Here is an 18,840-nt window from a genome sequence, read left to right on the forward strand (position 1 = left end):
ATATTTCTGTTTGAGATAGCTTAATAATTTTAATAGGACTTCAGCAGATCCAGAATGCTGCTGCTCCTGACTTAACAAAAGCCTTTTCCTTTGATCACATTTACTCCCTTGGCTAGGTATTCACTGGGTGCAAGAGAATTCAGTTTATGTATGGATTATCTCCTTACCTTAACCACCTTGGCTGTGGTGGCTGCAGTGTTCTTCGCCACTCAGCATGCGGCGGCTGTCCTCTTCTGTGCGGCATAGGACATGGGAGCTCATGCCTTTCTTGCCAAACGGCCTGCGACGGGCTCCAGCCCCTCTGCGTCCCCATGTGGTTGTTTCCTGGAGTCGGTGGTGAATGTGCCTGTGTCTTCTACCGCCGCCATCTTGGATTGGGCACCTATAAGCCTATAAGATGCTTAAGACATTGTTCCTGCATGTGAACTCTTGACATTTGCCGCACACAGGGTTTATTTTTTTCTCCCTGTTATAGGTATCTGATAGAGACTTCTAGCTGCAGATTCCTTAGCTTTGAATTTCGCAGGCGTCGGACTGGATCCGTAAACGTCTGAGTGAACAATACCCCTGAGCGCCATCAGGTGGCTTCGTTCTCGTCCGCGAGTTGTCGTTGGCGTCTGAAGTGATGTTGTGGTCACCTATATAGGTGCCACCCAGGCTCGCAGTGGTCAGTTCTTTACTTTGTGCACCAGTTTGTGCTGATCCAGAGAAGAACTACCCCTCTGTTGCTTTTGACAGGATTTTGTTGACATTTTGTCTAATATTTTTATCTGCGTGTTGATAATGTGTTATCTAGGAAGGTAGGGTTCAAAGCATGTGGTTCCTGTCACCACAACATGTCTGTTACCAACCTGCGCCTTGTGTGCTTATGGTGTCTCCAGTGAGACCGCTACTCAAATTAAAGCATTTTAGGAGGCCATGCACTGAGTATTTGAGTGGGCCGACCCTCTCAGGGGCCCCTTTAGGCCCGCAGGGTCGGAGGAGGTTCCATCAGGTTCTTTGCTGACGATCCCGGATCGGCACTTGTCATGTCAACGCAACCTTCTCTGGCGCCGATCCCTACATTGATGATCCCGGAGCACACCGGCGGCACCAACCCTATTCTTATCTACCTACCATGGCTATAGAGGAGGTGCGCAGCGGAGGTGAAGAGGGCAGGGGAGGTTCTTAACCTCGAGCTTTCCTCTGTGGCGGTCAAGACTATCCTCTTGATGGAATGCTTCAGCCTGGGGCTTCCTCATCTAAACCCCTGTAGTCCTTCAGTGAAGCACTGACTGATGTCCTGCTGGAAACTATTCCAAGCCTAGCATAGGGGCTGTTGTGAACCAGACAATTGCCCACTGCCATCTCCCTGCCCTATTTCCTCAGCCAACACCCCACCCTTGGGAGCTTGGTAGTCCAAGCCTCAACTTCCCATGGCGCGTTCCCTGCCGCCCCAACGGACAGGGAATCAAAAGCCTGGATACACTTGGGAAGATAATGTTTTTTTCTGCTTGGCATTACAGTCCGTGAACCACATGTCTTTTGGGCTGTTACACCTATACCCTTTGCATTACGGTTGCGTAAGTGCTGCTACAGGTCCTGGTGGAGGCCCGAACCGTCCTCTCCCAAGCAGTGAAAGACCGGACGGACGCAGCAAAGTTCACCATTCAGTGTGGTCTGGATACTATTGACTCGCTGGGCAGAGCGGTGTTGTCGACAGTGGCCTTAAAGTGCCACACCTGGCTAGGAACATATGGCTTTTCGGGAGATGTCCAGACTGACCTCATGGATATGCCCTTCGACAGGACTTGTCTCTTCGAAGAGAAGGCAGATTCACCACTGGAGCACTTCAAGGACTCGCAGGCTGTGGCCAGGTCCTTGGGCCTCTCAGTGACAGCTTACCCCCTAGTCTGCCTTTCACCCCTTTCGTGGCTACAGAATGGACATGCCACCATACAAGCCCTATGCCAGCCACTGTCCTGAGCAGGATCTCCAAGCTATGCAAGGTTGTGGATGGGTGCGCTCCAAACCCGTGGATCTGGTAGCCAGAAGTCATCAGCCACCGACACCAAAACCCCCCCACCCCGCCCACCACCACCCGGCAGCTGCAGCCTCTAAGCCTTACTAGACTTATTCTGCAAGACCATGGATGCCCAGTTGTAGGGAGAATCCAACATTATGTCCTCCACTGGCAGTCCGTAACATCAGACAAATGGGTCTTGAAGATCATTCAGAAGGGGTATTTGCTCCCTTTCCAGTTTTTTCCTCCTCAATAACACAAACTCAAGAAAGGCTGGCGGAGAATCATCTGTCTCTGCTCCTTGAGGAAGTTACAGCACTCTTGGCCAAGGGAGCTATAGAAAAGGTTTCGATGTCCAAAGTAGGCACTAGTTGTTACTCCCAGTACTTTCTGTTTCCCAAAAATAACAAGGGTCTTCGTCCTATTCTAGCTATGCAAACAGTAAATCTCTTCCTAAAAAAAGGAGAAATTCAAGCAGCTCACTTTGGCTCAAGTCTTGTCTATTCTAGCCAAAGGAGACTGGATGGTTTTGTTGGACTTGCAGCATGTATATTTTCCCACCCCCCATCTTGCCTGCCCACAGGCGTTACCTGCTTTTTAATGTAGGCCACAAGCACTTTCAGTTCACTGTGCTCCCCTTTAGCTTTATCAGTTCCTTCAGGTCTTCACCAATGTGATGGCGGTGGTCGCAGCTCCTCTCCGCAGGTTTGGGGTTTCAGTCTTTCCCTATCGCGACTACTGGATTTTGAAGGCGTGTTCGCCACAGGCTGTCGTCTCCCACCTTCAGACTATGGTGGTCCTCCTGCATTCTCTGGCGTTCACTGTAAATGTGCCAAAGTCAGACCTGACTCTCTCTCATACACTCAATTTTACCAGCGCTGGTCTGGACACAGTGCAGTTTCAAGCTTATCCTCCCAAGCAGCGAGTCCAGGATTTTCAGGTTATGATACTGATGTTGCAGCTCTATCCTGGATTTCGGTGAGAATAATTCTGAGACTGCTGGGCCTCATGGCCTCCTGCATCCTGCTAGTGAATGACGCCAGATGGCATATGTGGGCTCTAAAGTTCCAGTGGAGGCAACATCAGAGAAATCTCTCAGACATGGTCCAGGTCTCAAAGGGAACTGGAAAGGACCTGCAGTGGTGGCTTATGACCCGCAGTTGAGCCAAAGGCAGACTCCTCTACCTTCCCCCACCAGACCTGACAGATGCGTTACTCCTGGGGTGGGGAGCCATCTGGGAGAGGTGAGGATCAGAGGACTCTGCCCTCTGACGGAATCTGGACTTTACATCAACTTGCTGGAGCTCCATGCGACCAAACTAGCATTGAAAGCATTTCTACCCTTTGTCAAGGGAAAGTTAGTGCAGGTGTTCAGGGACAGAGCCAACACCATGGGGTACTGCAACCAGTAGGGCGAGATGGTATGATGGACCGTTTGTCAAGAGGCCCTACGTCTCCGGACATGACAGGAACAGCAGGGCACAACCCTGGTGGTTCAACACCTGGCAGGTTCTATGAACACCAGGGCAGAGAAACTCAGCCTTCGTTGCCTAGTGGATCACGAGTGGCATCTCCATTCAGAGGTGGCACAAGGACTTTTTCAGCATTGGGGAGAGCCTTGGTTAGATCCGTGCGCCTCCAACGAGAACACGCCTGCATGTTGGAGTTTCCAAGGCGGCTATCGCTTGGAGACTCTCAGGGGGTCATTCTGACCCTGGCGGCCGGTGGCCGCCAGGGCCACCGACCACGGGAGCACCGCCAACAGGCTGGCGGTGCTCCCGAGGGCATTCTGACCGCGGCGGTTCAGCCGCGGTCAGAAAGGGTAAACCGGCGGTCTCCCGCCGGTTTACCACTGCCCTTCAGAATCCTCCATGGCTGCGGAGCGTGCTCCGCAGCCATGGGGATTCTGACACCCCCTACCGCCATCCTGTTCCTGGCGGGTCTCCCGCCAGGAACAGGATGGCGGTAGGGGGTGCCGCGGGGCCCCTGGGGGCCCCTGCAGTGCCCATGCCCATGGCATGGGCACTGCAGGGGCCCCCGTAAGAGGGCCCCGCAAAGTATTTCAGCGTCTGCTAAGCAGACACTGAAATACGCGACGGGTGCAACTGCACCCGTCGCACCCCTGCAACTACGCCGGCTCAATTCTGAGCCGACGTCCTCGTTGCAGGGGCATTTCCTCTGGGCCGGCGGGCGCTCTTTTGGAGAGCGCCCGCCGGCCCAGAGGAAATGTCTGAATGGCCGCCGCGGTCTTTTGACCGCGGTGCGGTCATTCAGCGGCGGTACCTTGGCGGACGGCCTCTGCCGTCCGCCAAGGTCAAAATGACCCCCTTAGTCTTGAGCAGAGTTCAGGCCTCTTGTACACCTTTTCACCCATACCACTTTTGCCCAGAGTTCTCAAGACTATCAGGAACGACTGGGCCCTACTCATTCTGTGGCACTGGACTGGGCACGGAGGGTCTGGTATCCAGAGCTTCTGAAAATGAGCACCAATCAGGCAGCCCCTTCTGGAGGATCTTCTGTCAATGCAGCAGGGAAGGATCCTCCACCTGAACCTGTCAACTCTCTACCTCCTTGTGTGGAGATTGAGTGGTGACATTTGACAACTTTTGACCTTCCTACTCAAGTCTGTAAATTTATCTTGGTAGCCAGGAGTCCCTCTACCAAAACAGTTTATGTTTCCCTATGGCAAACATTTGTAAAATATTCTAAGGAAAAGTCTATCAACCCTCTTTCTGTCTCGCTCTCACTATGATATTCTTCTCTTCATACTTTCACTTGCCCAGCAGGAGTCTGCTCTGGGCACTCTTAAGGATTATCTCTCTGCTCTGTCCACCTTCCTGAAGCTGCCTGCCCAATTCTCTTTATTTAAGTCCCCTTTTGTAAATAGGTTTCTGAAAGGGCTTGTACATATGTTTCTCCCATCGCCGTTCATCATGCCTCAGTAAGGCAATGAACCTGGTTCTGACGTACCTGATGTGTGCTCCCTTCGAGCTGCTACACATTTGTCCCCTCTGGCTGCTCACCATCAAAACAGCCTTCTTAGTGGCAATAACATCCGCCCGTAGGGTGAGTGAGCGGCAGGCTTTATCATCAAAGGCTCCCTATCTTACTGTGTTTCCTGACATGGTGGTGCTTTGCACCCGGCCTCTTTCCTTCCGAAAGTGGTGACTCGATTCCATTTGGGACAGTCTGTCACCCTGCCCATCCTTTATGCTCAACCATGTCACTCTGAAGAGGAGGAGTGACTCCACCATCTGGACTCAAAAAGAGCATTGTTGTTCTACCTTGACAGCACAAAGGAGTTCTGGGTGAATAACCAACTCTTCCCTGGTTAAGTAGAAGCTAAAAAAGGTCAGCCAGTACAGAAACAAACCATTTCATGCTGTCTTGTTCTGTGTATTAAGATCTGCTATGCCCTAGGTAAAAAGCAGCCTCCTGAGAGCTTCAGGGCCCATTCCACCAGAGGAGAAGCTACTACTGTGGTGTTAGCTTGTGGAGTTCCAGTCCTGGACATATGCCAGTCAGCAATGTGGGCATCCCTGCACACGTTTAACAAACACTACTGCCTGGACAGTCAGGTCTGCAGACGGATATTTTACCTGTTCGGTCCTGCAGGACTTCTTAGTCTACCTGAATTTGTCTGCAGCCCATCGCCAGGATGGTATGACTAGGGTATCTATTCAAAGGTAAGGACTCTGCAGCTAGAAGTCTCTATCAGATGAACAAGTTACTTACCTTTGGCAACGCATTATCTGGTAGAGACTATGGGCCTAATTATGAGTTTGGCAGACGGGATCACCCATCCGCCAAAATCCCGACAGGGTGGCTGCCACCGTAGTGGCAACTACCCAGCTGGACCTGTTCAGAGTTTCCCACTAGGCTGAAAGGAAAGTGAGGTTTCTGCCCGTTAGCCTACTGGGAAACGGGCAGTAGCATTGTCCCCAGCTTGAAATCGAGCCGGTGGCAATGCTGCCTCCTGCAGGATGCACCAGCACCCTCGCAATGTTCACTATCTGCAAAGCAGACAATGAACATTGCAATGGTACTGGGCAGAGGGACCCCTGTACTGCCCATCCCAAGTGTATGGGCAGTGCAGGGCCCCCCCTGTGGCCCCTTGCACCTGTTCTCTGCCAGCCTTTCCATGGTGGTAATACCACCATGAAAAGCATGTCTAACGAGGTCGTAATCAGCAGGGTGGCGCTGCATGCAGCACCGCCCTGGCTGATTACAGCCTCCACTTCCCATCAACCCGTTAGGATGACCGGTCCCAGCGGAGACGGCAAAACCCTGGTGGTCTGACCGCCAGGGTCTTAATGTGGCAGTCGGACTGCCATAGCAGCGGTGGTCCGGACAGCCACCGTGAGGCTGGCGGTCTGAAGGCTGCCAGACATGTAATAAGGCCTTATATTTAGCTGCAGATCCCTTACATCCACCCATGCCTCCTCGTTTTGTGGACAGATTTATAGGGTTAGGGATGAGCCTTTTACGGGCCCTAGTTCGGGCACACATTCCTCAGTTCACAACATAACTCTGTGCTTTTGGCATGGAAAGTTGTGAACAGTAACTGACATTTGCGTGCCTGGGTGGCACCTTTATAGGTGACCGCGACATCACTTCCAGCTCCACGTGGAGCCCAAACGAAGCTACCCGACGGCTTGCAGGGGTACTGCTCATGGAAAATTTTCCAGAGCCAGTTTGACGCCAGGTATATTCAAAGGTAAGGAATCTGCAGCTAGATATAGCCTTTACCAGATAATCTGTTACGTAAGGTAAGTCATTTCTTCTTCTTATACATATGGACATTAAATACTTATTTTATAAACCTATGTATATATAATTTGTATTCCTTTTTTTTCCCCAATCTAAAATGGCTAACATTTTTCCTTATGTAGGTCACTCCCTGTATTTTCTGTACAAAAGCAGACTAAATCCCGAGCCAAGTTGCATCGCAGTTGTTTTTTTTGTTGCTCGCTCCTTGTCTCCATGGGTTTTCCCTAGTCTCCAGCTATTTTTTGCGTTCTGCCTGCTGCAGTCTTCTAAATCCTGATCCCAGCCTGGTCTAGCTTGGAATGTTTTTTTCTGGACTCCGTTTTTTTCTCTTCTTGGTACTTTATTCCCTGTGTTATATTCCAAGCTGTCATTCTGGCACCTGCTGCTGCCTCTGGTGATAAAAGGCCCTTTCTTCATGCCAAGAAGTTTGCTCCAACATCACCTAGAAGACCAGCTCTTGACAGTTTTAAGAACTTTTGTATTGCACGTGGGACCTTTTATTGCACTGGGTCACACTTTGTGCATTTTATGTTAGATCATTCTGTTCCAGGAAGGGCTCTTTACACAGCTTGCATACTGCTCTTGTCCTTCCACGTGTTCTGTGGACTAGATGGGAAATCTGTTTTATATGCATCTATTCTTTGAGACTCTTTGCCCTAGAATGTCTGCACTCACCTGACCATGTGTGCTTTTGTAAACATGTCAAGGCCCACCTCTTCAAACAAAGCTGGTTTCATTATTAAGCCACTCAGGTAGAGTACATAGACCAATAATGGTGATAGTGATTTGCAATCTAATATAAAATCCCATAACAAAACCATGACAGAACACAAAAAACAAAGGCAGAGCACTGTAAAACAATAATATATCATACAAAAACAAAAACATGCAATAACAAAAATAGAAGAAAACCAGAAACATTAAGTGAGAAATTGGTTTATTGGTTGACTGGGGTGTGAGCTCTGATCAAGCAGCAACCACAATCCTTGTCAGGATAAGGCACCAGAAAACCCCAGATTAACCTGTGCTGATCCCCCATTAGTTTGGCACAGAGCAGTCACGCCTAACTTAGAGGCAATGTGTAAAGTATTTGTGTACCACTTCAAACAATAATAATGTCAAAAACATAACTCTAAGTTAGACAAATAGGGCAAAATGTGATACATAAAACAAAATTTTAAAAGTAAAACATGATAAAAATGACAAAAATCCAATCAGTAGAACAGAAGTTGAGAATTTCTGAAGATTTTAGTGAAAATAGCTTCAAAAAGCACAAAGAGCCAACTAGGGACATCTGGTCGAGCTGGACCATGTCAAAGTCACACTTCAAGGCCAGCCGCGATGGAGCGCAAGTTGCCTACAGTCCCCAGGCTAGGCCCACTGAATTTAACTTCTCACATTCATGCCAAACGTCCTGTTTGCGTTGGTGAGGGCCGTGAGGAGTACGGAGAGTGTAGGAGCAGGCTGTCGACATAGCACAAAAGACTGTCCGGCATTGCAGGAGGGCGTTCCTGGAGCTTTGCATTGGCAGTCCCCCTCTAGTGGTCGATGCTGTGGCGCAAAGGGTGGCTGCTGGGGCTTCTCATTTAATGTGGTGCAAGCAGTGAGGTCTTGGTGCGAACAGGCCTGTTTGCAGTCTCGAAGAGGCCAAAAGCTTGAATTCAGTTCCCTTGAGCCATGCAAAGGGTCCCGGATCTGAGGAACACCACTGGTGGGTTAGGAACTCACTGCTCCTGGGTCAAGTGCTGGTGTAGGATGTTGGGGAGCCCCATATCTCCCTGAGGTTCAGATCAGGATGCCATCAGACTAGCTTTTGGAGTCACTTTGGTCTCCTGGGTTCAAGGGTGAAGTTGAAGGTTCAGTTCTCGTCTCACCTAAACAGGAAGGCAGCTGGTAAGTACAGCAGGGCAGCATTTCTTTCAGAGCAGCCGAGTGGCATTCTTTCCAGCAGCTTATCAATCCTTTTTTCCTGACAGAGTATCCACAGATCCAGAAGAGTATTGCAGTGTTAGTGTCTGAGGGTCAGCATTTATACCCAGTTGTGCTGTTGTCGTAGGGGCAAGCTTCCAGAGGCATGACTTTGAAGTGCACAGGTGTCCTGCTTTCCTGGCCCTAGCTCTAGACTAACTACAGGGGGTATGCAGCCCTTTGTGTGGAGACAGAACACATCCTGCGAGTGATGGACCATCCAGTCACACCTAAACTCCCTATTGTGTGTGACTGTCTAGGAGGAATATACAAAGCCCAACTGTCTGCTACACCCAGTTATGTGACCCAGAGAAAGGCTGCAGGCACCAAATAGCTAAGGCAAGAAAATAGCAACTTACGTAAGAGTGGCAGTTTCAAAATTGTAATTTAAAATCCGACTTTACCATCAGTTAGGTTTTTATATTCCAATTCCAGATGCACCAAACATTAACTAGTGACCTGTTCCCATTTGGAAATTACAGTTATTAAATGTTATCCGGTAACTCTAATGTTATCCTATGAGAGAGGTAGGCCTTGCAGTAGTGAAAAATGAATTCAAACATTTTTTCAGGACTGTAAAACTTAAATGTACATGTCCTACTTTTTAAATACATTGCACCCTGCCCTTTGGGCTTGGCCCTGGCCTTCCCTAGGGGTGACTTGGATATATGAAAAAGGAATATTTTGGCCTGACCAAAGGTTTACTTTGCCAGGTCAAAATGGCACTTTAAAACTGCTCACACAGAGGTTGCAATGGCAGGCCTGAGACGTGTTTAAAGTGCTATTTAAGTGGGTGGCACAATCAGTGCTGCAGGCCCACTAGTTGCATTTTTTCTACTATGTTTTAGTTTGCTTTTTTTTTTTTTTTTTTTTTTACAGACTCTTTAGTTTCTCTAATTTTGATTTTTTCGGTTGTCCTGGTATTGACATTTGCTTGAAGGTGAAACAAGAGTATCATTCAGGTGAAACTAATAGTGTTCCTGGAGAATATTGGATCTCCCTTTCCATACTTTATTTTCAAGCAAATTTTGTGTACCACTTCTTTCTTAATGCTTCCTAACCATCTCATGGGTCTGTTGACACCCTCAATGTCACATTGCATAACATCATGAACTTTTTAAAATCTTTATTTTGTATTTTCTCAAAAACAAACAATAACCGCATTTTGCACTGTAATGCTCTCCAAACTCCCTTCTATAGCTTATTTTGCGACACATGGTTGTTCTTGATAAGGACTTTCCTTTCATTGTGAGTGATCTTAATAACACAATAGTCTAGCATAGAATACGTGTACATATATGTATTTCCTCTGGAGTTGATTCCTGGTTGCATGTCTTATGTCATTGTTTCAAAGAATTATAACATTACATATGCCCATATCATCACGTCTTATTCCACCTTTTATCTAGGTTTTTTATGTGAATTTCCTCCACTAGCGCCCACTCGATTGTGTCCCTTAACCACAAATTTACATTGGGGTTACATTTTCTCATCCAGTAAATAGGAATGTATCGCTTTGCCAGCGGTAAAGGCAACTGGAAAAACTTGTATTATCTTTTAACAGTGTTGTGAACTTGAAGCACCTTTTGAGATTTTCTACAATGCTAGACATGCAGGCTGTAAGTGATCCAAAGTTGGATAGATAATTTGTTTGTATTTTATCTCATGTTACTAGAGAAAAAGAAGACTGTTCACACAATCCTAGAACCTTCTTTACTAGAAGTCTTCTGTTTTATGCAGCTGAGTATTCGCAATTGAATTATGTGTGCAAACGGAGGCTGGGCCGCTCTCTCTACTATCTCTTCTCTTAATACTCCCAGAACCCTTCTCATCTCTGTCATTCTCCCTTCGGATACATTTGTCATTAGGCCCTGCCTGTCAGCCCTAGTTCCTCTGGTAGGTCTATTACTATCCATTACTGTACTTAGGAAACAGTTGATCGCTGCGAAGGGTATTTTCAGTGAGGGTAGGGATCTAGTCCATATAAAGATCGTAGTAGAACTGCACCATATTTATATATTCTGCCAATATTTAAATATTTATGTTGTAATTTATACTATTGAAATGTTTTACCAAACCTTTTCTTAATATTCTTAAATATTAAAGTGAACTGAACTCAGAAATAACTTCCAAAATGCTTGGGGTAAATCTGTTCAGGTTGCAGGTACACAGCTTTGAAACTCTTCAACCAGACCCCAAGAACGTTCTGTGTCTGGCAGCATTAAAAAATCACAAAAAAAACAAAAAACTGAAAGCCTACTTTTTAAGGAAGCTTTTCCATTCTGCCCGCAGACGACTAGACTTTGTGAACAATCACAGGCTTTTCAGCGAGCTCACCATTTGAAAATCACATCATAGTATTAGAAACGAGTATCCAAGAGATATTTTAATGCACACTAGAACTAAAATACTGCTCATAGGCAATTGTACATGATGCATTTTACTTTCCTGGTGTTAAAGCAGATTGGCACTTTTTCCTGCTGTTAACTCTACTTCCCCCAATATGTTCCAGGTTGTTCCCTCTTAGAGACTGTTTCTGGGTTGTTTAAGCTCAGGTGCAGAATACTCTCCATATTATTGTGTTAGCGCACAGTCTTTTTAATTCCGTTCAGTGGTTCTCACCCAGCAAGTCTTTTTTCAGGCCATGAATGGTATAGCACTAATTGGGTTGCTCCCTTCTCCGATGCTCACCTGCTGACCCTTGGGCAGCCTGAATGCGAGCCCATAGTTCATCTCTGCATCCTCAGCTGTTGCATGTGGGTGATGTGGCTGCAGTCATCGAGGGCTGCTCTGGGCAGTGCTGAATCAACTGGTCCGGTTGGTGCTCAGTGCAGCCCAGTTTGGGATTTTCGGGTCTGCATAGATGCAGCCACACGTGTTTGGGCTGAAGCAAATGGTGAGGCTTCATACAGACCTCACTGGTTAGATAGTGGACCACAACTTCAGGCATGCTAATTTCTCAGTTCAAACAGCAACTTTGGATCACACTACCACTGGGTGCGGTGGCTTTGGGCCATGATGCGTGTAAGGAAATGCCTTCCTTGGCATGGTTACCCCCTGACTTTTCACCTTTTGTTGATGCCAGTTATGATTGAAAGTGTGCTGGGACCCTACTAACCAGGCCCCAGCACCAGTGTTCTTTCCCTAAACTGTACCTTTGTTCCCACAATTGGCACAGCCCTGGCACACAGATAATTCCCTTGTAAATGGTATTCCCGGTACTAAGGGACCCTGTTGCCAGGTAAGGTCTCTGAGGGCTGAAGCATGTCTTATGCCACCCTGGGGACCCCTCACAAGGCACATGCACACTGCCTCACAGCTTGTGAGTGCTGGTGGGGAGAAAATGACTAAGTAGACATGGCACTCCCCTCAGAGTGCCTTGCCAAACTCTCACTGCCTGTGGCATAGGTAAGTCACCCCTCTAGCAGGCCTTACTGCCCTAAGACAGGGTGCACTATACCACAGATGAGGGCATAAGTGCATGAGCACTATGCCCTTACAGTGTCTAAGCAAAACCTTAGACATTGTAAATGCAAGGTAGCCATAAAGAATATATGGTCTGGGAGTTTGTCAAACACAAATTCCACAGTTCCATCATGGCTACACTGAAATCTGGGAAGTTTGGTATCAAACTTCTCAGCGCAATAAATGCGCACTGATGCCAGTGTGGGATTTATTGTAAAATACACCCAGTGGGCATCTTACAGATGCCCCCTGAATACCAGTCTGACTCCCTGTGCTAGGCTGACCAGTTTATGCCAGCCTTCCACAACCAGACGAGTTTCTGGCCACATAGGGTGAGTGCCTTTGTCACTCTGTGGCCAGGAACAAAGCCTGCACTGGGTGGAGGTGCTTCTCACCTCCCCCTGCAGGAACTGTAACACCTGGTGGTGAACCTCAAAGGCTCATGCCTTTTGTTACAGCACCCCAGGGCATCCCAGCTAGTGGAGATGCCTGCCCCTCCGGCCATTGCCCCCACTTTTGGCTGCAAGGCTGGAGGAGATAATGAGGAAAACAAGGAGGAGCCACCCACCAGTCAGGACAGCCCCTAAGGTGCCCTAAGCTGAGGTGACTCCTGCCTTTAGAAATCCTCCATCTTGAGATTGGAGGATTCCCCCAATAGGAATAGGGATGTGCCCTCCTCCCCTCTAGGAGGAGACACAAAGAGGGTGTAGCCTGCCTCCAGGACAGTAGCCATTGGCTACTGCCCCTCAGATCTAAACACACCCATAAATTTAGTATTTAGGGGCGACCCTGAACCTAGGAAATCAGATTCCTGCAACCTGAAGAAAGAATAAGGACTGCTGACCTGAAAGCCCCGCAGAGATGACGAAGACACCAACTGACTTGGCCCCAGCCCTACTGTCCTGTCTCCAGACTCAAAGAACCTGCACAGCGACGCATACGACAGGGACCAGCGACCTCGGAGGACTCAGAGGACTGCCCTGAACCCGAAGGACCAAGAAACTCCGGAGAACAGCGGCACTGTTCAAAACCAGCAACAACTTTGCAACTTTTTTGCAACTTCCAGAGAACACTCTCTTCCCGCCAGAAGCGTGAGACTTCTCACTCTGCACCCGAAGCCCCCGGCTTGAGCTCCAGAGAGCTAACACCGCAGAGAGGACTCCTAGGCGACTATGACGATGTGAGTGACCTGAGTCGACCCCCCCGCACCCCAACAGTGACGTCTGCAGAGAGGATCCAGAGGCTCCCCCTGACCGCGACTGCCTGGTAACAAGGAACCCGACACCTGGATCAAGCACTGCACCTGCAGCCCCCAGGATCGAGAGGAAACACCTTTTAGGGCAGGAGTGACCAGCAGGCGGCCCTCTTCCTAGCCCAGTTGGTGGCTGGCCCGAGAAGCCCCCCTGTGTCCTGCCTGCTTCGCCTAAGTGACCCCTGGGTCCCTCCATTGCTTTCAATAGCAAATCCAATGCCTACTTTCCACACTGCACCCGGCCGCCCCTGTGCCGCTGAGGGTGTGTTTTGTGTGCCTGTTTGTGTCTCTCTCTCCCCCCCCCCCCCCCAGTGCTGTTCAAAACCCCCCTGGTCTTCTCCCCGAGGAAGCAGGTACATACCTGCTAGCAGACTGGACCCGGAGCACCCCTATTCTTCATAGGTGCCTATGTGTTTTGGGCCATCCTTTGACCTGCACCTGATGGGCCCTGTGTTGCTGGTGCGGTGACTTTGGGGTTGCCTTGAACCCCCAACGGTGGACTGCCTGTGCCCAGGAGACTGACTGTATAAGTGCTTTACTTACCTGAGAAACCTAACCAAACTTACCTTCCCCAGGAACTGTTGATTTTTGCACTGCGTCCACTTTGAAAATAGCTTATTCCCATTTTAACCTAAACTGTGTGTACTACTGTTTTAAATCAAAGTTCTCTCCTTACCTGTGTGAAGTACCTTGCATTTTATGTACTTACCTCACATCTTGTGGTTCTAAAACAAATTAAGAAAATATATTTTTCTATATAAAAACTATTTGCCTGGAGTTAAGTCTTTGAGTGTGTGTTCTTCATTTATTGCCTGTGTGTGTACAACAAATGCTTAACACTACCCCCTGATAAGCCTACTGCTCGACCACACTACCACAAAATAGAGCATTGGAATTATCTAATTTTGCCAATATCAACCTCTTAGGGGAACCCTTGGACTCTGTGCACACTATCTCTCACTTTGAGATAGTATATACAGAGCCACCTTCCTACAGTTCGGTTTTAATATTTGGATACAATGTATCATGTAATGCTGCAGCTTCACAAAAGGTTTAGCGATTCAGGTCACACCGCAGTTTTGCTATTCTGCACCTGGAATCGCAGTGGAGAGTCTGGGACCTGCCAATACCACTCACATAAATCATTCTTCGCCATCCTCCTCTTCTACAGACCCATTACACAGTGGGCACACTTATCTCACTAGTGGGCAGATAGTCATCCTGTAGGATTGGCAGACTCCTTTCTCTCAGCAACCAGGCTATCTTTAGATGGACCACAGCAATTATTCCGCAATGGGTAGATTTAGTTGATATCCCTTCACCTCTGGGAAGCCGGTTGTCAGGTAGACACCAGCTCTAGTTGAACAGCATTCCTATGAGTAATCTGCAGAGCATTCACTTCATTGGTCATAAACACATGGGGAGGTGCGTTCCACTTTTATACTGTCAAAGCTAACAGGAGATGTGTCTTCTCTTTCAGAACTGATTTGAGGAGGTTCTCCTTTAAGGTGTCCTTTCCAGGCTGCCCCCCAGAAACAGCCTTTGTGTAGAATGAGGCTTCTCACAGTAGGGTAGTTTCTCTCCTAGAGTGCCCACAACAGAGACAACAAGAGGTGTGAGTTTTTTGTACCTGGCTGTCATCAGCCAAATTGAATGAATATACAGGGAAAGTCAAATAGGTGGCCCTCGCTGAAGGCATCCTCTTTATTTTGCACAAAAGTCTGAAGTCCCAGCCTTCACCCTCACAATCTACAACATAGCAGGAATTCAGAACGAAAATCAGCAGCTCCTTGCTCAGCAAAAGGCAAATAGAATTTCTAAAGAAGGATTGTTTTCTTGCCCCTCTCTTCAGTGTGTAGACCTCCTACCTCCATCTTCATTAATGTTAGCTATGCACTTCCACTGAATGGGAAAACAGCATCTCCACCATCTTGAGCAAAAGGCTTGTCATGGACACTCCCATGACCCCACAAGACTCCATGACTCAGGTTCACTCACACACTGTGTATGGACCATGTAGTCTGCACACACAAACATGCACCTATACATGTGGGATACACTAGGACCTGAGTAAGCGCACAGAAACAGAACTTTACACAAGTGGGCCTGTAGGCCTCCACTTCAGTGAAAGAAGAAATCCAGGTCACAACTGTGGATTCACAGAGAAAGGTAGGGTGGACCCAGGCTCTCTGTGCTAAGCCCATGACAGGAACAGTGGTCCTACGTCTGCACATTGGGGTCACGGTTGGTGCACCCTTAAGTCACAGGACATTATCAGGAATTCACTAATGTGAAGAGATAGCCCTAGGCCTTTTCGCACACACTAGCATAATATGAGGCCAGGGCCAAAGTAAAAAACTGGGATATCAGATGCATGCAGTCAGGCACTTAGGGCACGGTAACTTGGCAGTACACCATGCAACGGGCATTCCTCTCCCAACATTTACTGCATACTGTTAAATAGAGATAGTTGCCTTTATTACCTTCCTTGGTTCTTCTTACAGTAGTATAACTAGTAATGTTTAACTGGCATGTGAAGTCCCTATCACTACTATCAAATAGTATGGCCATACCCTTAATGTATATATATTCACTATTATCAGTATTTCCATACCATATTTGTTTAATAGCATTTCTGTGCCCACATGATTACGATTTATCTTAAGAACCAACACATTAATTATTGAGCTCGCTATTAAATGGAATCTTCTGGTAAAAATAATATTGTTCAAGAAAGAGTATTTAATCCAAATGGTTGACGCCCTGCAGACTGATGTGGTGCCTTAAATTCGTAATCTTAAGGGATGACTCCGGATGAGAATAAACATAGTACATGTATGTTATACAGAATAAACCGATTTATTAATTCTGACAAACATATTGGGTAAGAAATGTGTTGAGTATTACACTGAAATATACCAAGACTAAACGTATTATATTTAGTTGACTAGCAAAATGATTTAATTGAAGATAAATTATCTGTTTAGTTACTATGTCACTCTGTAATGGAAACTGTTAGACAACCTGTAGAGCTTCATATACATTAATAACTTCTTCTCAAGCCCCTCTAATGATTGAGCTGAAATGCAGACGTCTGCCAATTTATGTTGTAAAACAACCACATACTGTATGATAATCTTTCTTGTGAACAGGAAATACTGAGATCATTCTTTTTCCCAACAGATATGCCTAAAGGGTAAAGTGCATATATTTAAGTTCCTCAACATTCAAGCATGCTGCAGAGCAGATAAGAAACCCGATTCACTTGATTTACCATCTTTAAACAAAAAAATAACCTCCCAGCCTCTGACTGACAGGTAAAACATGCATTGCTGCACATTGCGCGTGTATGCTAGTTTGAAACATAGTTAAAAGCGATTAATAATTGGATCTGTCATAACAATATGTTGTTGTTTTTTTTTAGAGCATTGTATGGCGTCCCTATTTCTTGTTAATTCTGTCAGAAATCCACTCATAAACTGTTGAAAAATGGTCAGTGAAACTAGCCAAAAATGAACTAGTACATCCTTCTACTTACAGAAGTTCATTTTTACCTATATCACCAAACAATGTGCTTTTTCTTTTTTAACAAAAAATATTGTTTTTTGACAAAATACATCTCTCTTCATGGTGTCAAACCAATTGTATACCCCACCTGCTGTCCACGTCGATTTAAAAAAAAAATCCCCAAGAGCATTTTGCAGTAGTGTTTCACAGCAACATTATTTGTTTATTTATCTATTTGTTTTTTTGTTTCATTGCACTCCTGCACCAACGTGTATTTTTATGCTTAGCATGAAATTCATGAGTTACACAATTAAAAAGTAGTAGCACTGAGAGTACACTTTCTATTCAGAGGAAGAAACACGTTTGTGGTTTCTGAAAGGGAGCGCATTAATTCAGGAAAAAGCGGAAGAGATAATTGTTATTAAGTGATTCTTAAAAAGCAAGGATTGTGCTCTCCGTTCTGATGCTGAGGTAAGGAGTTTCTACCAGTAGTAGTCTCTCGGCGGGTGATGTTCCACGTGAAGTGGCCTTGAGTCCAACAGCTTTCTGAATGCTGAGGCCTCTAAATCTGCTAGATATCATTAGCAGTGCAGATAAATAGGATTGTTGTGGTGAGTTATGTTGTGTGCAAGGCATCACAGTTTGAATTTGAGATTTGCATTGATTTGTAGCCATTAAACCTCTCAGGGTATGGGAGTGATGTGATCAATTTGTTTCACATTATGAACAATCTGGCTGTTGAGTGGAACATTGTTTAGAGTAGTCAGAGAGGTGATTGGGAATGCAATACTAGCAGGGGAACACAAGGTGTAGTCTGGAAACTGTGAGAGCATGGGCTGCTATGTTCAGGTATTAAGAAGATGTTAGGTGTTTGACTTTTTTTTGACAGCATGTAGAAATGTGGCACCTTGTTGATGGGAACTTTGGGGGTACCTGTGGTGAAGACAACAGATTACACTGTCGGGAGAGGGATGGAGTAAAGTGGTCAAATTATCGTGAGCCCAGTATTGACTAAGTTTACATTTGTGGGAACATGTAAAGAGAAGGAATTCTGGTTTTGTTGTTTGAGCAGATGGCACTTTTAAATCTTTTTTGGCAGTTGCGACGGGTGGCGATGTCTTGGAAGTTTTGATTTATGTTTGTATCGTTAGCTTCTTGGTTGAAAGCGACGCAACCAAACGTAGGTTGAACAGAGCCAGCAATAAGATCAAGCCCTGTGGTTGTTGCTGGGACATTGTTTCTTATACTCTCTGTTTAGTGTATGTTTTTGAGGGAATAGAAAAACCGGCTTGGGATACGACGACTAAAACCTGTCTAGTGCTCAAGAGTTGGAATCAACCTGCCATGGCCCATGTTTGAATCAGCTCAGGACAGCACCATTAAAACCTATGTGGTGCTCAAAAATTCTAATCAACGTGCCCTGTCCAACAGCTTTGTAGTGTTAGGTGTGGTTGCTTGTTTGGAGGGCGAATTGGACTGGGTAAGTTATTTGGCATGAAAAATATACTTCTCACTTAAATCGGCTATGACCCAAGATGCATCATTAACCATATGAAAATGTTACCAGAAAGGAACTCTATTATTCACTGCATTATTCCTCCAGCAACATCCATTATTAGGTTAAGTACTCGAACTGGCATTTTACAGAGCATAGTCTCTCGTCCCAGTTTTTTTTTATTGAGTTGCTGCACTGAACCTTCCATAGCTGTATGCCATCCTCTCCGTTGCTTCATTCCTTCGACGTGCCCACTTTCAATTTATTCACCTGCAAGTACTTTAGAACGTACCTTTGCAGTTAGATATCTTTAATAAAATCACATATCTAACACTGGAAGCTGTTATACATCCCAATTAGAATGAACGAGAGGCTTCATAT

The 18,840-nt window shown here is 46.5% G+C and overlaps 1 protein-coding gene across 3 annotated transcripts in view; it reads left to right on the forward strand.

The window, feature by feature from the left end:
• LRCH2 (leucine rich repeats and calponin homology domain containing 2) overlaps positions 1-18,840 on the forward strand; it is a 743,639-nt gene that overhangs the window by 260,769 nt on the left and 464,030 nt on the right. For all 3 annotated transcript variants that reach the window (XM_069212552.1, XM_069212555.1, XM_069212554.1), the window contains exon 6: positions 16,641-16,774. In XM_069212552.1, coding sequence (XP_069068653.1) covers positions 16,641-16,774 — 134 coding nt within the window. The remainder of the gene's footprint in view (positions 1-16,640; positions 16,775-18,840) is intronic.

Source organism: Pleurodeles waltl, chromosome 2_1 (assembly GCF_031143425.1).
Source record: "Pleurodeles waltl isolate 20211129_DDA chromosome 2_1, aPleWal1.hap1.20221129, whole genome shotgun sequence".
Classification (NCBI taxonomy): domain Eukaryota; kingdom Metazoa; phylum Chordata; class Amphibia; order Caudata; family Salamandridae; genus Pleurodeles; species Pleurodeles waltl.